Raw genomic sequence first — 18,080 nt, forward strand, 5'->3', positions numbered from 1 at the left:
AAATGTTTTAATTAACATTTAAATATAATTCTTTGAGTCTTTCCTGTTTAAGTAGTATTTTAGTATTTTGATACTTTGCGCAAGGCAATTAATCAGCATGAAAAACTTTGGATGGGTATAATTTGTACGTATAAAATGTATAAAAGTAATATTTAAAATGACTAATAATAATTTTGTATACATTTATTTAAATTTGCATCGGCAGAAAGAAACGGCCCGATGTACTTCTATAACCTTACAAATATGGTCACTTGTTTGCTTTCTTGAGTAAGGCAGCTCCAAAATGCAGGTGTTTCAGCCTAGCTCATTGCTCTCTGTGGTGATGGGGCAGCCAGTGGAAAACACAGAGCGTAGGGGTTGGTAATGTTCTCTAGTTGTGCCGTGATTGGCTCAGTGTTCTGTCAGTCATGGGGACACTACGTCACCGCAAATTCCACGGGGAGAGCTCGAAAATTCAAGCATCTTGGCTGCTGCCATAGAGTTACATTAGTAGTGCCGATCAAAGAAGGCTCAAGGTCATTGGCCATGGATAAAATGACATCAAATCACGTTACATCAAAATCTAGACAAGCAGTCATAATCGAGAATGAAGTCATCAATCTACTAGCAAATCCTTTTCAAACCTTGTCATATGAAGAGAAATTATAGATAAAATGTATCTGTACTCATCGGCCATTGGACATTACACAACAAGTTGGAAATCGCAAATTCAACAATGAGTGGTTTTGTAGGAATCAGTGGCTAACTGCTGTTTTGGAGACATGTAATCTAATCAAATGTTATTAATCACATGCACCGAATACAACAGGTTACCTTAGAGTGAAATGCTGAGTACAACAGGTGTAGTAGACCTTACAGTGAAATGCTTACTTATGAGCCCCTAACCAACAACGCAGTTTAAAAAAAATACAGATAAGAATAAGAGATAAAAGTAAAAAGTAATTAAAGAGCAGCAGTAAAATATGATAGTGTTGATGTGAGCCATGACCAGCCTTTCAAAGCACTTCATGGCTACAGACGTGAGTGCTGCGGGTCGGTAGTCATTTAAGCAGGTTACCTTAGTGTTCTTGGGCACAGGGACTATGGTGGTCTGATTAAAACATGTTGGCATTACAGACTCGGACAGGGAGAAGTTGAAAATGTCAGTGAAAACACCAGTTGGTCAGTGCATGCTCACAGTATATGTCCTGGTAATCCTTTTGGCCCGGCGGCCTTGTGAATGTTGAGCAGTTTTAAGGTCTTACTCACATCGGCTGCGGAGAGTGTGATCACACAGTCTTCCAGAACAGTTGGTGCTCTCATGCCATTTTCAGTGTTATTTTCCTCTAAACGAGCATAAAAGTAATTTAGCTCGTCTGGTAGTGACTCGCGTCACTGGGCAGCTCTCAGCTGTGCTTCCCTTTGTAGTCTGTAATAGTTCCCAAGCCCTGCCACATCTGACAAGCGTCAGAGCCGCTGTAGTACGATTCTATCTTGTATGTCTGGCAGTGTAGCAGCTCTCGTGAGAGAGGCGTGGCTCCAGACCTTGGGCCATCATTAGGCCTTATGAAGGGATATAATGCATCATTAATAATTGAACAGTCATCTCCTGTGACATGGTCTCGCTTTGATGAGCCAAGTTCTACCTTTGGCGTGGCATGTTACACTTGTTCTTCATAGTTTTTTCTGGTCACATTAGCACAGTAGTGAAGCCGAGTTTCAATGTTCAGTTCCTGAATGGATACTTGTCTTGACAGTGACAAACCAAAACAACATTCCATTAAAAGATGTGCTCCCTTTATTACAGTATATGCATGCTATACAATGTCATTTATTTTTTAAATATATATATATTTCTAAACAGTTTCACTGCAGATATTGTGTTTTACGTTCCATTTACGTTTCTTAGTAGCAAATACAATGTTTGAGATCCAAGGCGAGATTGTAAAATACAATATGATCAATTTCAAAGAACTTTGTTGCCAGATAAACCTACTTCAGGAGTCGTCTTCCGCTCCAAACAGTAACCTATTTTATTAACTCCTCTGAACTAGGAAGGTTTAATTAGATCATGTAATCAAATACCTTGACAATATACTGTTTGTGCCACAAACTCATTATACAAATTCTTATCTGAAAGTAACAGAGCACAATAGTCATTTCTAATATATTAACAACTGGTTAAATTGGCAGCTGACAAGATGTAAAATAGACCGTCAGTGAAATCTTTGACAAACTGACTGATTTAAAATGATGAAGGAACTGACCAACAAGCTGTTCATTTCCAACACCTACAGTGTGTTGGGAGCCTGACACTTTAGGAGGTAGACTCGGTGAAACTATGTTGCAACGAGCAGCACCTCAGATATTGAGATGAGCAAGATGCTGGACTATACCGCTGTTTACGTTCTGCTTCTACGTCATATCGCTGAGTCTACCTTTAAAGTGTTCTTGGTTCATTATCTGTCACTTTGAATTTGAATAACTAGCACCCACAGTGTTAGGAGCCTAACACTTTAAAAACAGCTCTTGATTCATTATGGGTAACTTTGTAAAGTTCCAACACCCACAGACTTTTTAACACTTGGTTGAATGATGGTCCCATATGTACACTGTGGGTGTTAAAAAACTAATTCATGAATGCTTCCATCATGTACATTATTTTAGCTTACCAGCTTGTCCTCGAATTTTGGTGTTTTGTACTCTGAGAATGGAAGTACTGAACTGACTAACGGAAATTCCGTTCATGCTCAGATTTTTTGGTAAACAGTCAGGGCGTGCTTTGGGATATAGGGACTGATTTCATCAACTCTTCCTTTGTCTGTGTTTTTAAGTCTCAGGCTGAAGCAAAAGCTCACTGCGACTACCCCAGTACCTGTGCACCAGTGGAGGCTGCTGAAGGGATGACGACTCATAATAATGTCCAGAACGGAGTCAAACACATGTTTGATACCATTCCATTTACTCCAATCCAGACAATACTATGAGGCGACCTCCCCGCAGCAGCCTCCACTGCTGAGCACCCAACCCCTCTGCTCTGGCTCTTCCTATACAAAGCTCTCTTCCATGTTGGAGCACAGCAGGAAAGAGTCCACCAGTCTGGGCTTGATCAGCTGCTGGTGGTCGGCGGCTTCAATGCTGTCTGGACACCCTGCCGCCAGCCTCCTCAGGGCAGCCTGCAAAGCACAAGGAGAGGAATGGATCAGTGAAAACACTCAACACCTATTCCAATGACTGCACTATAGCACATGACATAGCATAAAATAAGATTGATCATTATAAATACACAGGTAACTGACAAAATGAGCGTTGGGCCACCACGAGCCGCCAGAACAGCTTCAATGCACTTTGGCATAGATTTTACAAGTGTCTGGAACTCTATTGGAGGGATGCGACACCATTCTTCCACGAGAAATTCCATAATTTGTTGTTTTGTTGATGGTGGTAGAAAACGCTGTCTCGGGCACTTCTCCAGAACCTCGAATAAGTGTTCAATTGGGTTGAGATCTGGTGACTGAGACACACAACCTTTAAACCCACTATGCTCTTTTAAGACCCCTCTTTCAAAGTCACAGATCTCTTCTTCTAGCCATGGTAGCCAAAATAAATGGCATATTTATACATGGCACTTAATTGCTCAATTAACTCAGGAACCACACCGGTGTGGAAGCACCTGCTTTCAATATACTTTGTATCCATCATTTACTCAAGTGTTTCCTTTATTTTGACAGTTACCTGTAGGTCAATAGACTATAGAACTAGATATGGCTGATTCGCAGATATACAGTGCCTTCTGAAAGTATTCAGACCCCTTGACTTTTTCCACATTTTGTTATGTTACAGCCCTATTCTAAAATGGATTAAATAAAAGAAAAAACATCAGCAATCTACACAATACCCCATAATGACAAAGCAAAAACTGGTTCAGAATTTTTGGAAAATATATATTTTTAAAAAACAACTTATTTACATAAGTATTCAGACACTTTGCTATGAGACTCGAAATTGAGCTCAGGTGCATCCCGTTTCTATTCTATCATCCTTGATGTTTCTACAACTTGATTGGAGTCCACTTGTGGTAACATACATTATTTGGAAAGGCACACACACACCTGTATATATAAAGTCATGTCAGAGCAAAAACCAAGCCAAAAGGTCGAAGGAATGGTCCTTAGTGCTCCGAGACAGGATTGTGTTGAGGCACAGATCTGGGGAAGGGTACCAAAACTGAGCAATCAGGGAAGAAGGGTCTTGGTCAGGGAGGTGACCAAGAACCCAATGGTCACTCTGACAGAGCTCTAGAGTTCCTATGTCGAGATGGGAGCACTCAACCAATCAGGTCTTTATGGTAGAGCGGCCAAACGGAAGCCAATCCTTAGTGAAAATGCACATGACAGCCTGGTTGGAGTTTGCCAAAAGGCACCCAATAGGCTGACCACACCACGAGCGCTGCAAAATAAATTTAGAAATGTATCTTATTCAATTATTGCATCCACACTGCTCGCGCGCGCCAACAAGTGTCTGCGTTGCCAAGGGCTAAAATAGAAATTGGTTCTATTTCTGATGCAGATCGCGCTGCAGGTCCTGCCTCTCCCATCTCATTGGTTTGTAGAAGCAGGTACCCACGTGCCATCTCCTCATTGGTTATACCCACGTGGGTGACTGAAGACGAATAAGGTCAGTGGCGATAATGCACCTAATTTATGAACGTTGCCAATCGCAATATAATGTCAAGAGAAGAAAAAGCCTGGAAGGTTGAGAAATGACTAGAAACGATTCGGTTGACCATTTTATGTGTGGACTAATTGTAGGAGTACCTTGGGCATTTCAGGTAAAATAACAACTCAAAGTTTATATCACAGGACAAATTAGCTAGCAAGTGCAAGCTAACTAGCTAAATTGCCATACATGTTTAATGCTTTTCGACCTGTCCCCAAATTAAAGTAATTGGTTCAGAATTTGTTTTGATATTTTAATCTGCATGTCGTGATCGCGTTTGGTGTAGGGGAACAAAATACATTTATGCACGATGGCGCACACGCGCAGCCGGTTTGGGTTTCGTGTAAAGACTCTCAGACCATGAGAATCAAAATTCTCTCATAAAACCAAGATTGAACTCTTTGGCCTGAATGCCAAGTGTCACGTCTGGAGGAAACCTGACACCATCCCTGCATCATGCTGTGGGGATGTTTTTCAGCGGCAGGGACTGGGAGACTAGTCGGGCTTGAGGCAAAAATTGAACGGAGCAAAGTACAGAGAGATCCTTGATGAAAATCTGCTCCAGTGCACTCAGGACCTCAGACGAGGGTGAAGGTTCACCTTCCAACAGGACAATGACCCTAAGCATACAGCCAAGACAACGCAGGAGTGGCTTCAGGACAAGTCCTTGAGTAACCCAGGCAGAGCCCGGACAGACCTGAAAATAGCTGTGTAGCAACGCTCCCCATCCAAACTGACAGAGCTTGAGAGCATCTGCAGAGATGGGAGAGACTCCCCAAATACAGGTGTGCCAAGCTTTTACCGTCATACTGAGTAAAGGGTCTGAATACCTGTGTAAATGTGATATTAGCAAACCTGTTTTTTTGCTTTGTCATTATGGGGTATTGTGTGTAGATTGATGAGGGGAAAGGCTGTAACCTAACAAAATGTGGAAAATGTCAAAGGGTCTGAATACTTTCCGAAGACACTGTAAATACTTCAGCTACTTGCTGATGGGCTGAGGATTGACTGACTCTGCAGTGCATGACTGCTTCAGTATTCTGCATTAAAACAGAGGGAGCATGGCAGTATGAAACAAAATTACAGTTCTGCAGCAGGGGAATACCACATATTTACATATCAGTTAACAACATTATCTCTGAAAGCCAACCCTCTTTGAAGGCTGGTTCAAGACCTACAATATCTCAATTTTACCCCTGGCGATAACGATTAAAACAATTTGCCTATTAAATTGACTTGATTATAGCAAACACTGTAAGACAGTGAAGGAGAGAGCCATCCATCAGTCTTAATTAAGCCTATGACTCTTATACACAGATCTAAAGAGTTCTTTATCTAGCCTGTGATCTGGCCTTATCAATTATGAGCAGGATGACTGAATGATAAAGGATGAACAGGAATATGTATGATATGTGCCTATTTAAGCATACCCGGCTACATAGTGGGATCTCCTTATAATGAGAAGACTGGTTCAGATGCAAGGACTGCAGTGTCTTTCAACTTTGCCCCATGGACATCAACCTCTCATTACTTACATCTAAGTAATTAGCTACACTTATGCACTATGCCCTGGAAAGATATTACTTCAGAGTGCTGTACAGGTATATGGGAAATATACATAGCAAATGCTTTAAAAATGTACATAAAATACACATTCAAACACATTCTCAGGAATATCACTATTGTACACAGACAATCATACTAACATATACTCAAAGATCTAGTACATACCAGACATGCAACCAGTACAGAGTCGCTGTTGTTCCTCTCTGCTGGTGAGCGACACAGTTCGATTAGTCGAGGAACAGCTGGAGAAATGAAAGACCATGGTTAGTTTAGCATGGTTAGTTTGTGTTGCTGATTGATCCACATAAAGTTCCTTTGATTACTGTGATTTAGGGCTGGATTCAATCCATATCACCGAAGATCCGCGGTATAGCGCAATTCAAATTTAAGGTCATTTCCGATTGAGCGTTTATCCTTAATGCAGTCTCCACAAACATTACTTGGGGCCCCACGAGGGTGCGTACTCAGTCCCCTCCTGTACTCCCTGTTCACCCATGACTGTGTGGCCATGCACGCCTCCAACTCAATCATCAAATTTGCAGACAACACACACAACAGTAGTGGGCTTGATTACCAACAACCACGAGACTACAGGGAGGTGGTGAGGGCAGACTACCACCTCACTCAACAAAACTGGACTTAGAGACTGGAAAAACAGCAGTAGTTTTATCTTCAGACAAAGAAATGTCATCAGACTGTTAAACAGCACTTCTTCAATCACTAACATTAAAAGTGGCTGCTGCCTGCATCATACAGACTCAAATCATTGGCTACCTGCCCTCCACTTCACAGGAAGGCCATAAAGATCATCAAGGACAACAACCACCCGAGCCACTGCCTGTTCACCCCGCTACGATCTCGAAGGCTAGATCAGTACAGCTGCATCAAAGCTGGGACCGAGAGACTGGAAAAACAGCTTTTATCTTAAGGTCATCAGACTGTTAAACAGCAATCACTAACATTGAGTGGCTGCTGCCTACATACAGACTCAAATCATTGGCCACTTTAATAAATGGATCACAAGGCACTTTAAATAATGACACTTGTTTGTATATTGTTTACATATTGTAGCAGGTTCAAGGGTGTGAGGTGTCCACATCACCAAGTTCAATAACCAAACACACCCAAGGAGCACAACTAGAATGCAAAATTTGGTGTTTGGCAGTGGGGAAAGGGGGGGAATTCACCAACCATTTCACAGTCCACAATCCGTTTTCGTTGTCCGTTCCATTCTCCGGGGGTAATCCTAAAACTCGGGTCCTCAGCCTGGTTGGGTACACAGTGGGGGTAATCAGACAGATAGTTTTCTCTTCTCACACCCTCTCCCATTCTCTGCCCCTTTGTGAAGGCCGCTCCGTCCTTTATCCCCAAGCACTCCCTGGGTTAATGAAGTCCATACAAGGCTCGGGGATGGAGCAAGCAAGCAAGGTATCTCCTTTCAATCACCACTCCTCCCCCCAGCTCCGGGATGGAGGGGCGGTCCAACTCCCTAGAGCATCCCTTCTGGAGAGGGCATCGGCATTTTCATGGGCTGCGGCTGATCAGTGTACGACAGAGAAAGCAAAGGGCTGTAAGGATAGGAACCAGAGGGTGTTCTTATTCCGTAACATCCTAACTAGGGTGAAGTGCCGTCCCAATAGGTAATATTTCAGCGTCACCAGGTGCCCACTTGATCGCTAGACATTCTTTCTCCACAGTGGAATATATTTGTTCCCACGGCAACAACTTCCGGCTAATGTACATGACTGTGTTCCTCACTTTATTGTAGCTGTGATAGGACGGCATCCACCCTTGTTTCAGACGCATCGGTCTCGACCTCCAGTGGTTTGGAGAAGTCCGGGGTCACCAGCACAGGTCCAGAACACAGTGCTCCCTTTAGGTCCTTGAAGTCTTTCTCCATCTCCTCTGTCCACGTCACCTGGGCGAGCAGACGGCTCCTGGTCAGATCTGTCAGGGGGCTGGCTAGGGAGGCAAAGTGGGGAATAAATCTACGGTAGTAACTAGTCAACCCCACAAATGTGCGTACCTGCTTCTTGGTGAGGGGGCGGGGCCAGTCCCGAATAGCCTATACTTTCTTCACCTGGAGTTTGACATCCCCTCCCGATTTTGTGTACCCCAGGTACTCAGCCTCCCGCAGGCATAACTGACATTTCTTTGGGTTCGCTGTTAGCCTCGCCTCCCGTAAGGCCTGCAGTACCGTGCTCGCCTGGTTTAGATGTGTCTCCCACTCGCTCCCATGGATCACAATATCATAGTTGTAGGCTGCGGCATACTCACGATGGGGATGGAGAATCCGGGCCATCAACCGCTGGAAGGTGGCTGGGGCCCTGTGCAGCCCAAAGGGCATCTTCTGGTAATGGAACAGGGGTGGCGAAAGCGGTTTTCTCCCGTGCCTCGGGAGCTAAAGGCACCTACCAATAACCCTGATAAAGCAGACGGTCCCCAGCCATTCGATTAATTCATAACTTCGAGACATGGCTTGGGCGTCAAACTTTGAGAGTTCTTTCTAAAATCAGTTTGAGTTACCTTTCTAAAATCATTACAGAAGCAAATGGTGCCGTCTGGTTTCAGCACCAACACTATGGGGCTGCACCACTCACTATTCGATAATATCAACTTTTAACATTGTTTTTACCTCGGTCTTAACAGCCTCTCTCCTTGCTTCCGGTATGCGGTAAGGTCTCAACTTCACCTTTTTCCCGGGTTCGGGCATGATGCTTTGCTTTACCAGATTGGTGTGTTCTGGTTCACTGGAGAACACATCCTGGTTCCGGCCGACCAACTCCCTCAGCTCGTGCTTCTGTGCTTGGTTCAGCTGCTCACACAGTGGCACCTCCCACGGCTTGGTCTATGTGGTAGCCTTCTTCGGGGAAATAGAGTACATCACATGCATTCCATTTCTTTAGCAAATTCACATGGTAAATCTGGGTCAGATATCTACATCCCCGCTGTCTGACCCTATAGTTAACTTCACCCACCTTCTCAAGGACTTCGTATGGCCTGTTCCATTGGGCCATAAACTTACATTCTGAGGTGGGGATCAACAACAACTCTGTCTCCTGGCTGGAAGTCCCTTCATTGTGCCCCTCTGTTGTACACCCGCACTTGGGCCTCCTGGGCCCTGCAGCGTGTGTTCCTATACCAGGTGCCAGAGGGTTGCCATCCGGTTTCTCATGTCCTCCACGTGCTCCACCATGGTTCGGTGGGGCGACGGTTGCTGTTCCCAGGCTTCTTTAGTCATGTCCGGCAGTCCTCGGGCTCGTCTCCCATACAGGAGTTCGAAGGGAGAGAATCCTGTTGAAGCTTGGGGCACTTCTTGGCTCGAGAACATCAGGTGGGGTAGCAGCTGGTCCCAATTCTTTATGTTTGCCTCCATCACCTTGTTTTGCATCTGCTTCAGGGTTCGATTGAATTGTTCCACCAACCCATCGGTCTGCTGGTGATACACTGAGGTGAGCAACTGGGTTATTTTCATTAGTTTGCATAGAACCTTCATGATTCGCGACATGAACATGGTGCCCTGGTCGGTCAATATCTCATCGGGAATGCCTACTCGGGAGAACAGCATAACCAACTTACGTGCGATTCCCTTGGTGGCCATGGTGCGCAGGTGAATGGCTTCCGGGTAACTGGTGGCATATTCCAGAATCACTAGGATGTATTGGTGCCTTCGGTTGCTCTTGGGTAGAGGTCCCACGAGATCCATTGCGATCCTGCTGAAAATGGACTGAAATAATGGGTAGGGGGATTAAGGGGCATCAAATGGGGTTTAGGCGCCACCTTCTGGCACTCTGGGCAACTGCGGCAGTAATCTTCCATTGCTCTCTTCACCCCCAGCCAGTAAAATCGTGCCTTGAACCTGTTTAAGGTTTTCTCCACCCCAAGGTGAGCCCCAAGAAAGTGGGAGAGCGCCAACTGCAGGACAGATGGTACAAAGGGACGGGGTACCAACAACAACGCCATACATTCGTCATTCTTCTTCACAACCTGATATAGCAACTTCTCCTTTATAGAAAAATGGGGGTAGGTGATTTGAATTACCCCCTCCATGTGCTTTCCATCCACCATGGTCACCTGCTAAAGAGCGCTGGCCAAGTTGGGATCCTTCAGTTGGGCCGTGCCGAACCGCTAGAGAAGTGGGCTCTGGTGCCACCTCATGGTCCATCGGGAACATGTCTTCTAGACTCGCCACCTCACCCTCCAGTCTGGCTTCCCCCGAGTCGCCCCCTGAGAGGGGTTCTGTAGAAGCCTGGGGGTCCACTTCCTGGAATCCACACATCTGGGCATCCGTCCTTCTGGCATCCTTCCCACCTCTACGGCTTCTTGTTCCCTCAGTTCCTCACGTCTCCGGACATACTGGTCCACGGTTGGTCGAACATCAGGAAATCCCTCTCGGTAAGGCACCGGCACAGGCAGGTTCGGGACGATTCCCACTGGCCCCGTGTGTTGTCCCTTTGTCATTGTCCCTGAGGCCGAAGGACATTTCCTGCTGTCCAGGAAGGGCGTTGTCTCGGGGAGCTGGCGGTTGTTGATCCCCCCAACCTTGGCCGGGGTCCCAGCGTGGTCCTCCACTCCTTCAGGGGAGTGGAGGGTTCCGCCTTCCGTGATTGTCCGCTGTGCAGGAACTCCAAAGCCACCTGTTGTCCTTTCAACAGTTCCACCAGCTGATCTGGGCTCTGCGGGTTAGCTTGGCTTTCTAACTTTTTAGCTTCGAACAGGAGAGAGCATAGAAATGTATCTATGACCTCTTTCTCAATGGGCGTGAGCATCAGTGATTCAGCAGTTAGCCAGCTCTTGGCCAGTCTAATTTGATCATGCATTTACGATCGGGGGAATGCTTTAGCATCATATGCCCAATCATGGAATCTTTGTGCACTGCTAATCAGGGTGTAACCATACCGGCGCAGGATTTCCTTTTTCAGCCCCTCGTAATGCGTCTCCTGGTCAGCTATCAGATCCTGATAGGTCTTCTGTGCCATGCCTACCTGGAAGGATGATAGCAGACTGGCCCGTTGCTCATGAGGCCATTTCTCCCTATCCGCCGTCCTCTCGAAGGCTTGGAGATAAGCCTCAATGTCATCAGCTTTAGTATAAACCTACTGGGTTTGGAACGAGAGACTGCTGCGCCTCTTCTCACACTCTTCTCACACTCTTCTCACACTCTTCTCACACTCTTCATAACATACTTGACCCTCTCCATTCTCTGCCCTTTTGTGCAGGCAGCTACCTCTTTTATCCCCAAGCAGTCCCTGGCTTAATGAACCACAGGCTCGCCTCGTTGGGGCATGAAGTCCATACACGGCTCAAGGTATCTCCCTTCAATCACCAATCCCCTCACCTCTCCCTGCAGTCTTCCACAATATCTTACATTACTCATCTCATATGTATATACTGTATCTTATAACATCTATTGCATCTTGCCTATGCCGCTCGGCCATCGCTCATCCATATATTTATATGTACATAATCTTATTTCATCTCTTTAGATTTGTGTAGTTGTTGTGGAATTGTTCGATTACTTGTTAGATACTGCTGCACTGTCGGAACTAGAAACACAACCATTTCGCTACACTCACATTAACATCTACTAAACATGTGTATGTGACCAATAAAATGTGATTTGATTTGCTTTGATTTTAAATTTCAGTCATGCTATACTGCAGATCTTCCACGATGTGGATTGAATCGAGCCCTAAGAGAGCCAAAAAAGGCTTGAAAGGTAAGAATTTCCTCTAGTAAAATCAGTCCCTATAAATAGATATCCCCCTAGACGGAACTTCTGTTGCGAGTTGGACACATATGCGTTCATCACACCAAAATGTCTCAAAAATGGGGTCATCCCAGTCGATCTTGAGTGCAACTAAAAGCAAAAGGCCAAAAGAGTGGTCTAAATGCTATACGCTTAGGTGGCAGAGAAGCCAATGGCCTATGAAGTAGGGGGAAGTTGCCTCTAGACACTAATCTTGAATAGGTTTAGCATTTTCCCCACTAATTGTGAAATGTACGATTGGGGGAGGGGAAGCTAATCCTAGATCTGTACCTAAGGGAAACTTGACGCCAGAGCAATGGCCTATACCTTGCAGCTGGATGGCTGTTTGGGCCACGTCCGGGTCTCTGCTCAGACGGGCCAGTGTGACAGCGGCTTTCTGCTGGACCCGCTCGCACGCCGCGCCCTCCGATGGACTGGAGGAGGATGGCTTCTCGCCCAGCAGCTGGAGCAGTCTCTCAATACCTAGCAAACAACAGACACGCAGTCAGAGGACGTAGACACACAACACAGACAGTCAGAGGCCGTAGACCAGGGATCATCAACTAAATTCAACCGCGGGAAGATTTTTTTCTTGAGCGGATGGTCGGGGGGCATGAACATAATTACAAATCATTTGTAGACTGCAAATTGACTGCAAGAAGCCCAAACAGATATAATGTTTGACTAAAACATAATAATTTCAGACCTTGTTTACATTTGTATACGATCCCATCTCTATTATGCATAGTAATACTTGGGAACAGATTTCTTAAATTAAAATCACTTGGAGCTGATTTCCTGGGGTTTTTACAGTATTTTATATCCAACAATAAAATCAAATAAATGTATACATTTTTTGGGGCTCAGAAAACTCTGGGGCCCTGCCGTAGACCATGCCCGCTACTGGCCGTTCTCCCGCCATAGGCAAGGCCAAAAATTGCAGCCCTCCTATACCCTGCAAATCTAGAATAGTCCCAGTAAGCTTAATTATGTTGAAAAGATGTTTAACATATATATATATATATATACACTTAACCAAAATATAAACGCAACATGCAACAATTTCAACGATTTTACTGAGTGACAGTTCATACCTGTATAAGGAAATTATTAAATTCATTAGGCCCTAATCTATGGATTTCACATGACTGGGCAGGGGCGCAAACATCGGTGTTCATAATTTTTGGGGGGGAATTAGTTTTTCCCTACAAAAGGGTTTTATTACAGACAGAAATACTCCTCAGTTTCATCAACTGTCCGAGTGGCTGGTCTCAGATGGTCCCGCAGGTGAAAAAGGTGTGGAGGTCCTGGGCTGACGTGGTTACAAATGGTCTGCGGTTGTGAAGCCGGTTGGACGTACTGCCAAATTCTCTCAAACAACGTTTGAGGCAGCTTATGGTAGGGAAATGAACATGCTCTGGTGGACATTCCTGCAGTCAGCGTGCCAATTGCAAGCTCCCTCAAAACTTGAGAGTGGCACAGCGGTCTAAGGCACTGCATCTCAGTGCTAGAGGGGTCACTACAGACCCTGGTTTGATTACAGGCTGTATCATAACCGGTCGTGATTGGGAGTCCCGTAGGGTGGCACACAATTGGCCCAGCGTCGTCCGTGTTAGGGTTTGGCCGGGGTAGACCGTCATTGTAAATAAGAATTTGTTCTTAACTGACTTGCCTAGTTAAATAAAGGTAAAATAAATATTAAAAAAACTGACATTGGGTTGTGTAACAAAACTGCACATTTTAGAATGGCCTTTTGTCCCCAGCACAAGGTGCACCTGTGTAATGAGCATGCTGTTTAATCAGCTTCTTGATATACCACACCTGTCAGGTGGATGGATTATCTTGGCAAAGGAGAAATGCTCACTAATAGGGATGTAAACAAATTTGTGCACAAAATGTGAGAGAAATATGCTTTTTGTGCATATAGAACATTTCTGGGATCTTTAATTTCAGCTCATGAAACAAGGAACCAACACTTTACATGTTGCGTTTATATTTTTGTTCAGTATATTTTCCAGACGTTTAAGTTAGGTTAATTTAAAGTTCTAAACAAAAGGTGAAAACACATGTTTTCCAGACATTGAAAATACGTATTTTCCGGATGTTGAAAACAGGTTCATTTTTCAGTTCTGAATGAAAGTTGAAAATACGTCATTTATAGATGTCTTTTTTGGACCAAATCAAGACCGGTCCAGACCGGACCAAATCTGAACCAAACATTGACGTGTATGTTTGGGCCAAAAAAATTATGACAGGACCAAAAAAAGATGTCGCCGTCAGCCTGTGTTTACTGGGGTGTAGCCTACAGTGTCAGCCTGCTACGGAATTGTATAAATGCCCATCCATATGGTAGGCTTACCGTTTGTAAAACAGGCTTATTTATTCCTGATTTCTGTGACTAATCAATTTGGCTATTTAAACTCTGAATATCAGCTACCCAACTTTATCAGGAGTTATCCTGAGCTTATTTGCAATGTGTTTACACAGAGGGAAATGCAGAAGTATTTTCTTTTTCACTATGATCAGCTCGTAAAAAAATGTATGGATACAAACTTAAAACTACTGATTCATGACAATTTAGCCCACGAGTTGAAACTCCTAGACAGCAGTTGTGAGTATCTTTATTGTCCATTCCATATTGTCCATTTGACTTTGACCTGTTTGTGCACTATTTAGGTTATTTGATCGGAGAAACATGCATGAAAAAAAAAAAGTGTGCACTGATTATCACAGGGCAGCATCAGCGCTCACCAAAAAGACTAAATGCCACTGGTTGAGAGAAATTGTTTTGGGGCAGAATTATGCGAGAGTTTTATGTGTTGTTACAGGTGCGTCGTTGTCAATTAACTTGGAAAATACCGCCCTTGTCAATCCGCCACCCTAGGCGGCGGCCTAATCCTGCCTCATGGGCGGGCGGGCCCTGCAGTAAGAGGACGTAGACACAGAACACACAGAATATGAAAAAATAGACGCAGAGGCAAGGGCTCAATAGAAAACATAAACAGCAACAGGTTCGACGACAAAACTAATAGGGCTGAAGAAGCAGTCGACATGATAAAAATGTGGGTTTACGTTGCCATCTTGAGGATTATAACTGCAATACAATGGATGGGTTCTTTCCCCTTTAGCTGTCCTGTGGGATTCTGTCATTTATCTGCAATACTTTTGATAGCATTCTTTGATATTAATCCATTTCTCCATCATGACCAGTGAACACACGTGTGGAGATGTCAATTGTGAAGTCATCCTCATTCAGTGCCTTCCTGTATTATACTAATGCTCAAATGTTTATTTTACTCTACTGGGCCATTTACTTTATATTCATATTCTTATATTTGATTATTTCTTATTGTTGAGAAGGAACCTGCAAGTAAACATTCCAATGAACTGTATATACCATGTGTATTCTGGACATATCACTAATGAAACTTGAAACTTGAGATATCAAATACTGTTAAAAATGTGTTTTATTTGCATACCCTTCTCTTGTAGGACTTCAGATGAAGACTGCTCCAAAACAGAGAGGTTTGCCAAGATGGTCACCACCTGAAAAAGGACCACAGTCAACAGGGTATGTTATACCAGAGATTTGACCACGCGCAACACATTTTAGCTATGGATCAGTGTGTCCTCTACCTGGTCTTTAGAGTAGGGAGTATCCACTCTTTGGCGGTCTTTGCAGGACTGGAGGAGGATGTGGATGGCGTTGAGCTGGAGAAGGATCTCACAGGCCATGCTGTCGAAGAAAGTGATGTTGGCAAGGGCAGCAGACGCCAGGAGGAAGACCTCGCCACAGGAGGCACTCTCGCACAACTCTGGAAGAAACGCATGCACGCGTTTATCTCCGGAAATCACCTCGACCTCATCTTGACCTTACATTCATAGCTCCGTCGATGAATTTGAGAGTGGTCACATTTCTGCAGCCCCACCCCAGGACAAAGTTAGCTGCCGTTCTCTTGTTTTTCATATTAAAGAGTGGGCCTTTAAAGTGTTTCCGAACGAATAATGATCCAGCTCAAGGACCTTTGGAAATATATCAAAGCCCTGAAGTACAGCAGCCATGCACTCACTGATGAGGGCGGTGACGATGTCCTGCATGCTCTCTAAGAAGCTGCCCAGGTGCTGGGTGGAGGTGTGGTGGGGCGAGGTGATCTGGGCCACCACGGCCGCTGCCTCTGCCCTCGCCGCCTCAGCACTGTTCCCGTCGGTCAGGATGTCCGCCAGGCACAGGATCCCATCCACCTAGAGTATAGAAGGATTGACACGTTGCACACGACAACAAGCACATTCTGTTATGTCAAATCATCTCGTGACATAAGGGTGACACGACAACTTGGCAACTGGTTCAATGACATCCAACCAGTAGTGGGAAAAGTACCCAATTGTCATACTTGAGTAAAAGTAATAGAAAATAACTTGCATAAAAGTGAAAGTCACCCGGTAAAATACTACTTAAGTATCAAATTACATGCAATTGCTCAAATATACTTAAGTATCAAAAGTGCAAGTATTAATGATTTAAAATTCCTTATATTAAGCAAACCTGGCGGCGCCATTGTTTTTGTCTATTGTTTTTTTTGATGGATACACAGAGGCACACTCCAACACTCAGGCATAATTTACAAATGAAGCATGTGTGTTTAGTGAGTCCGCCAGATGGCAGTAGGGATGACCAGGGAAGTTCTCTTGATAAGCATGTGAATTGCACCATTTTCCGGTCCTGCTAAGCATTCAACATTTTTGGCAGTCAAGGAAAATGTATGGAGTAAAAAGTATATGATTTTCTTTAGGAATTTAGTCAAGTAAATGTTACTTCAGTTGACAGAGCATGTCAGAGCAAAAACAAAGCCATGAGGTTGAATGAATTGTCCATAGAGCTCAGAGACAGGATTGTGTTGAGGCCCAGATCTGGGGAAAGGAACCAAAAAATGTCTGCAGCATTGAAGGTCACCAAGAACACAGTGGCCTTCATCATTCTTATATGGAAGAAGTTTGGAACCACCAAGACTCTTCCTAGATCTGGCCGCCCAGTCAAACTGAGCAATCAGGGGAGAAGGGTGTTGGTCAGGGAGGTGACCACGAACCCAATGGTCATTCTGGCAGAGCTCCAGAGTTCCTCTGTGGAGATGGAGAACCTTCCAGAAGGACAACAATCTCTGCAGAACTCCACCAATCAGGTCTTTATGGTAGATTGGCCAGACTGAAGCCACTCCTCAGTAAAAGGCACATGACAGCCTGCTTGGAGTTTGCCAAAAGGCACCTAAAGGACTCTCCGACAATGAGAAACAAGATTATCTGGTCTGATGAAACCAAGATTTGAACTCTTTGGCTTGAATGCAAAGTGTCACGTCTGGATGAAACCTGGCACCATCCCTACGGTGAAGCATGGTGGTGGCAGTTTCATGCTGTGGGGATGTTTTTCAGCATTAACGACTGGTAGACTAGTCATAATCGAGGGAAAGATGAACAAAGCAAAGTACAGAGAGATCCTTCATGAAAACCTGTTTTTCTTTGCAGTTATGGGGTATTGTGTGTAGATTGATGAGGAAAAAACAATATTTATTTTTAGAATAAAGCTGTAACGTAATAAAATTTGGAAAAAGTCAAGGGGTCTGAATACTTTCTGAATGCACTGTACATGCATTTGGCCTTGTTTCGACGACGGAGGTCATTAGAATAATATCCAGCATGCTTTGAAAGTATTAATGTTTCCATTTCGGTCATTTAGCTGACACTCTTGTCATAACATAGTGCCATCAGACTTCTGATACCAATGTAGGGTGAAAAGGGGAATTGCAGTGAAAAAAATGGTATAGAAAAGTATTTTGAACATACAAATTAAATATAAATACTGCCCACCTCTGGCCATGTACAGAGCCACATATGATGTAACAAGCCCCGAGCAGGCGCCTTTGATTAACCAAAGAATACCTTTATAGTAGTTATATTTTTAGGCGGTCCAGACAGATTGTTAAGTGTCGGGGTCAACCTGGGTGAGACTTATTAGCTCTGCCGATAAAGCCATCACAATTAAACAACACCACTCCAAGCTGACTCCGGTTGTCAG

At 44.4% G+C, this 18,080-nt stretch overlaps 1 protein-coding gene across 4 annotated transcripts in view; it reads right to left on the reverse strand.

Moving 5' to 3' along the window:
- Positions 1 to 1,754: 1,754 nt before the first annotated feature.
- Positions 1,755 to 18,080, reverse strand: part of LOC118396422 (protein inscuteable homolog) — an 85,386-nt gene continuing 69,060 nt past the window's right edge. For all 4 annotated transcript variants that reach the window (XM_052465459.1, XM_035790621.2, XM_035790623.1 and 1 more), the window contains exons 8-13: positions 16,084 to 16,255; positions 15,650 to 15,828; positions 15,493 to 15,559; positions 12,341 to 12,496; positions 6,430 to 6,506; positions 1,755 to 3,155 (exon numbers count right to left, since the gene is read on the reverse strand). In XM_052465459.1, the coding sequence (XP_052321419.1) occupies positions 3,027 to 3,155; positions 6,430 to 6,506; positions 12,341 to 12,496; positions 15,493 to 15,559; positions 15,650 to 15,828; positions 16,084 to 16,255 (780 nt within the window). In that variant the 3' untranslated portion in view covers positions 1,755 to 3,026. The remainder of the gene's footprint in view (positions 3,156 to 6,429; positions 6,507 to 12,340; positions 12,497 to 15,492; positions 15,560 to 15,649; positions 15,829 to 16,083; positions 16,256 to 18,080) is intronic.

The sequence above is a fragment of the Oncorhynchus keta genome, chromosome 17 (assembly GCF_023373465.1).
Source record: "Oncorhynchus keta strain PuntledgeMale-10-30-2019 chromosome 17, Oket_V2, whole genome shotgun sequence".
Taxonomy (NCBI): domain Eukaryota; kingdom Metazoa; phylum Chordata; class Actinopteri; order Salmoniformes; family Salmonidae; genus Oncorhynchus; species Oncorhynchus keta.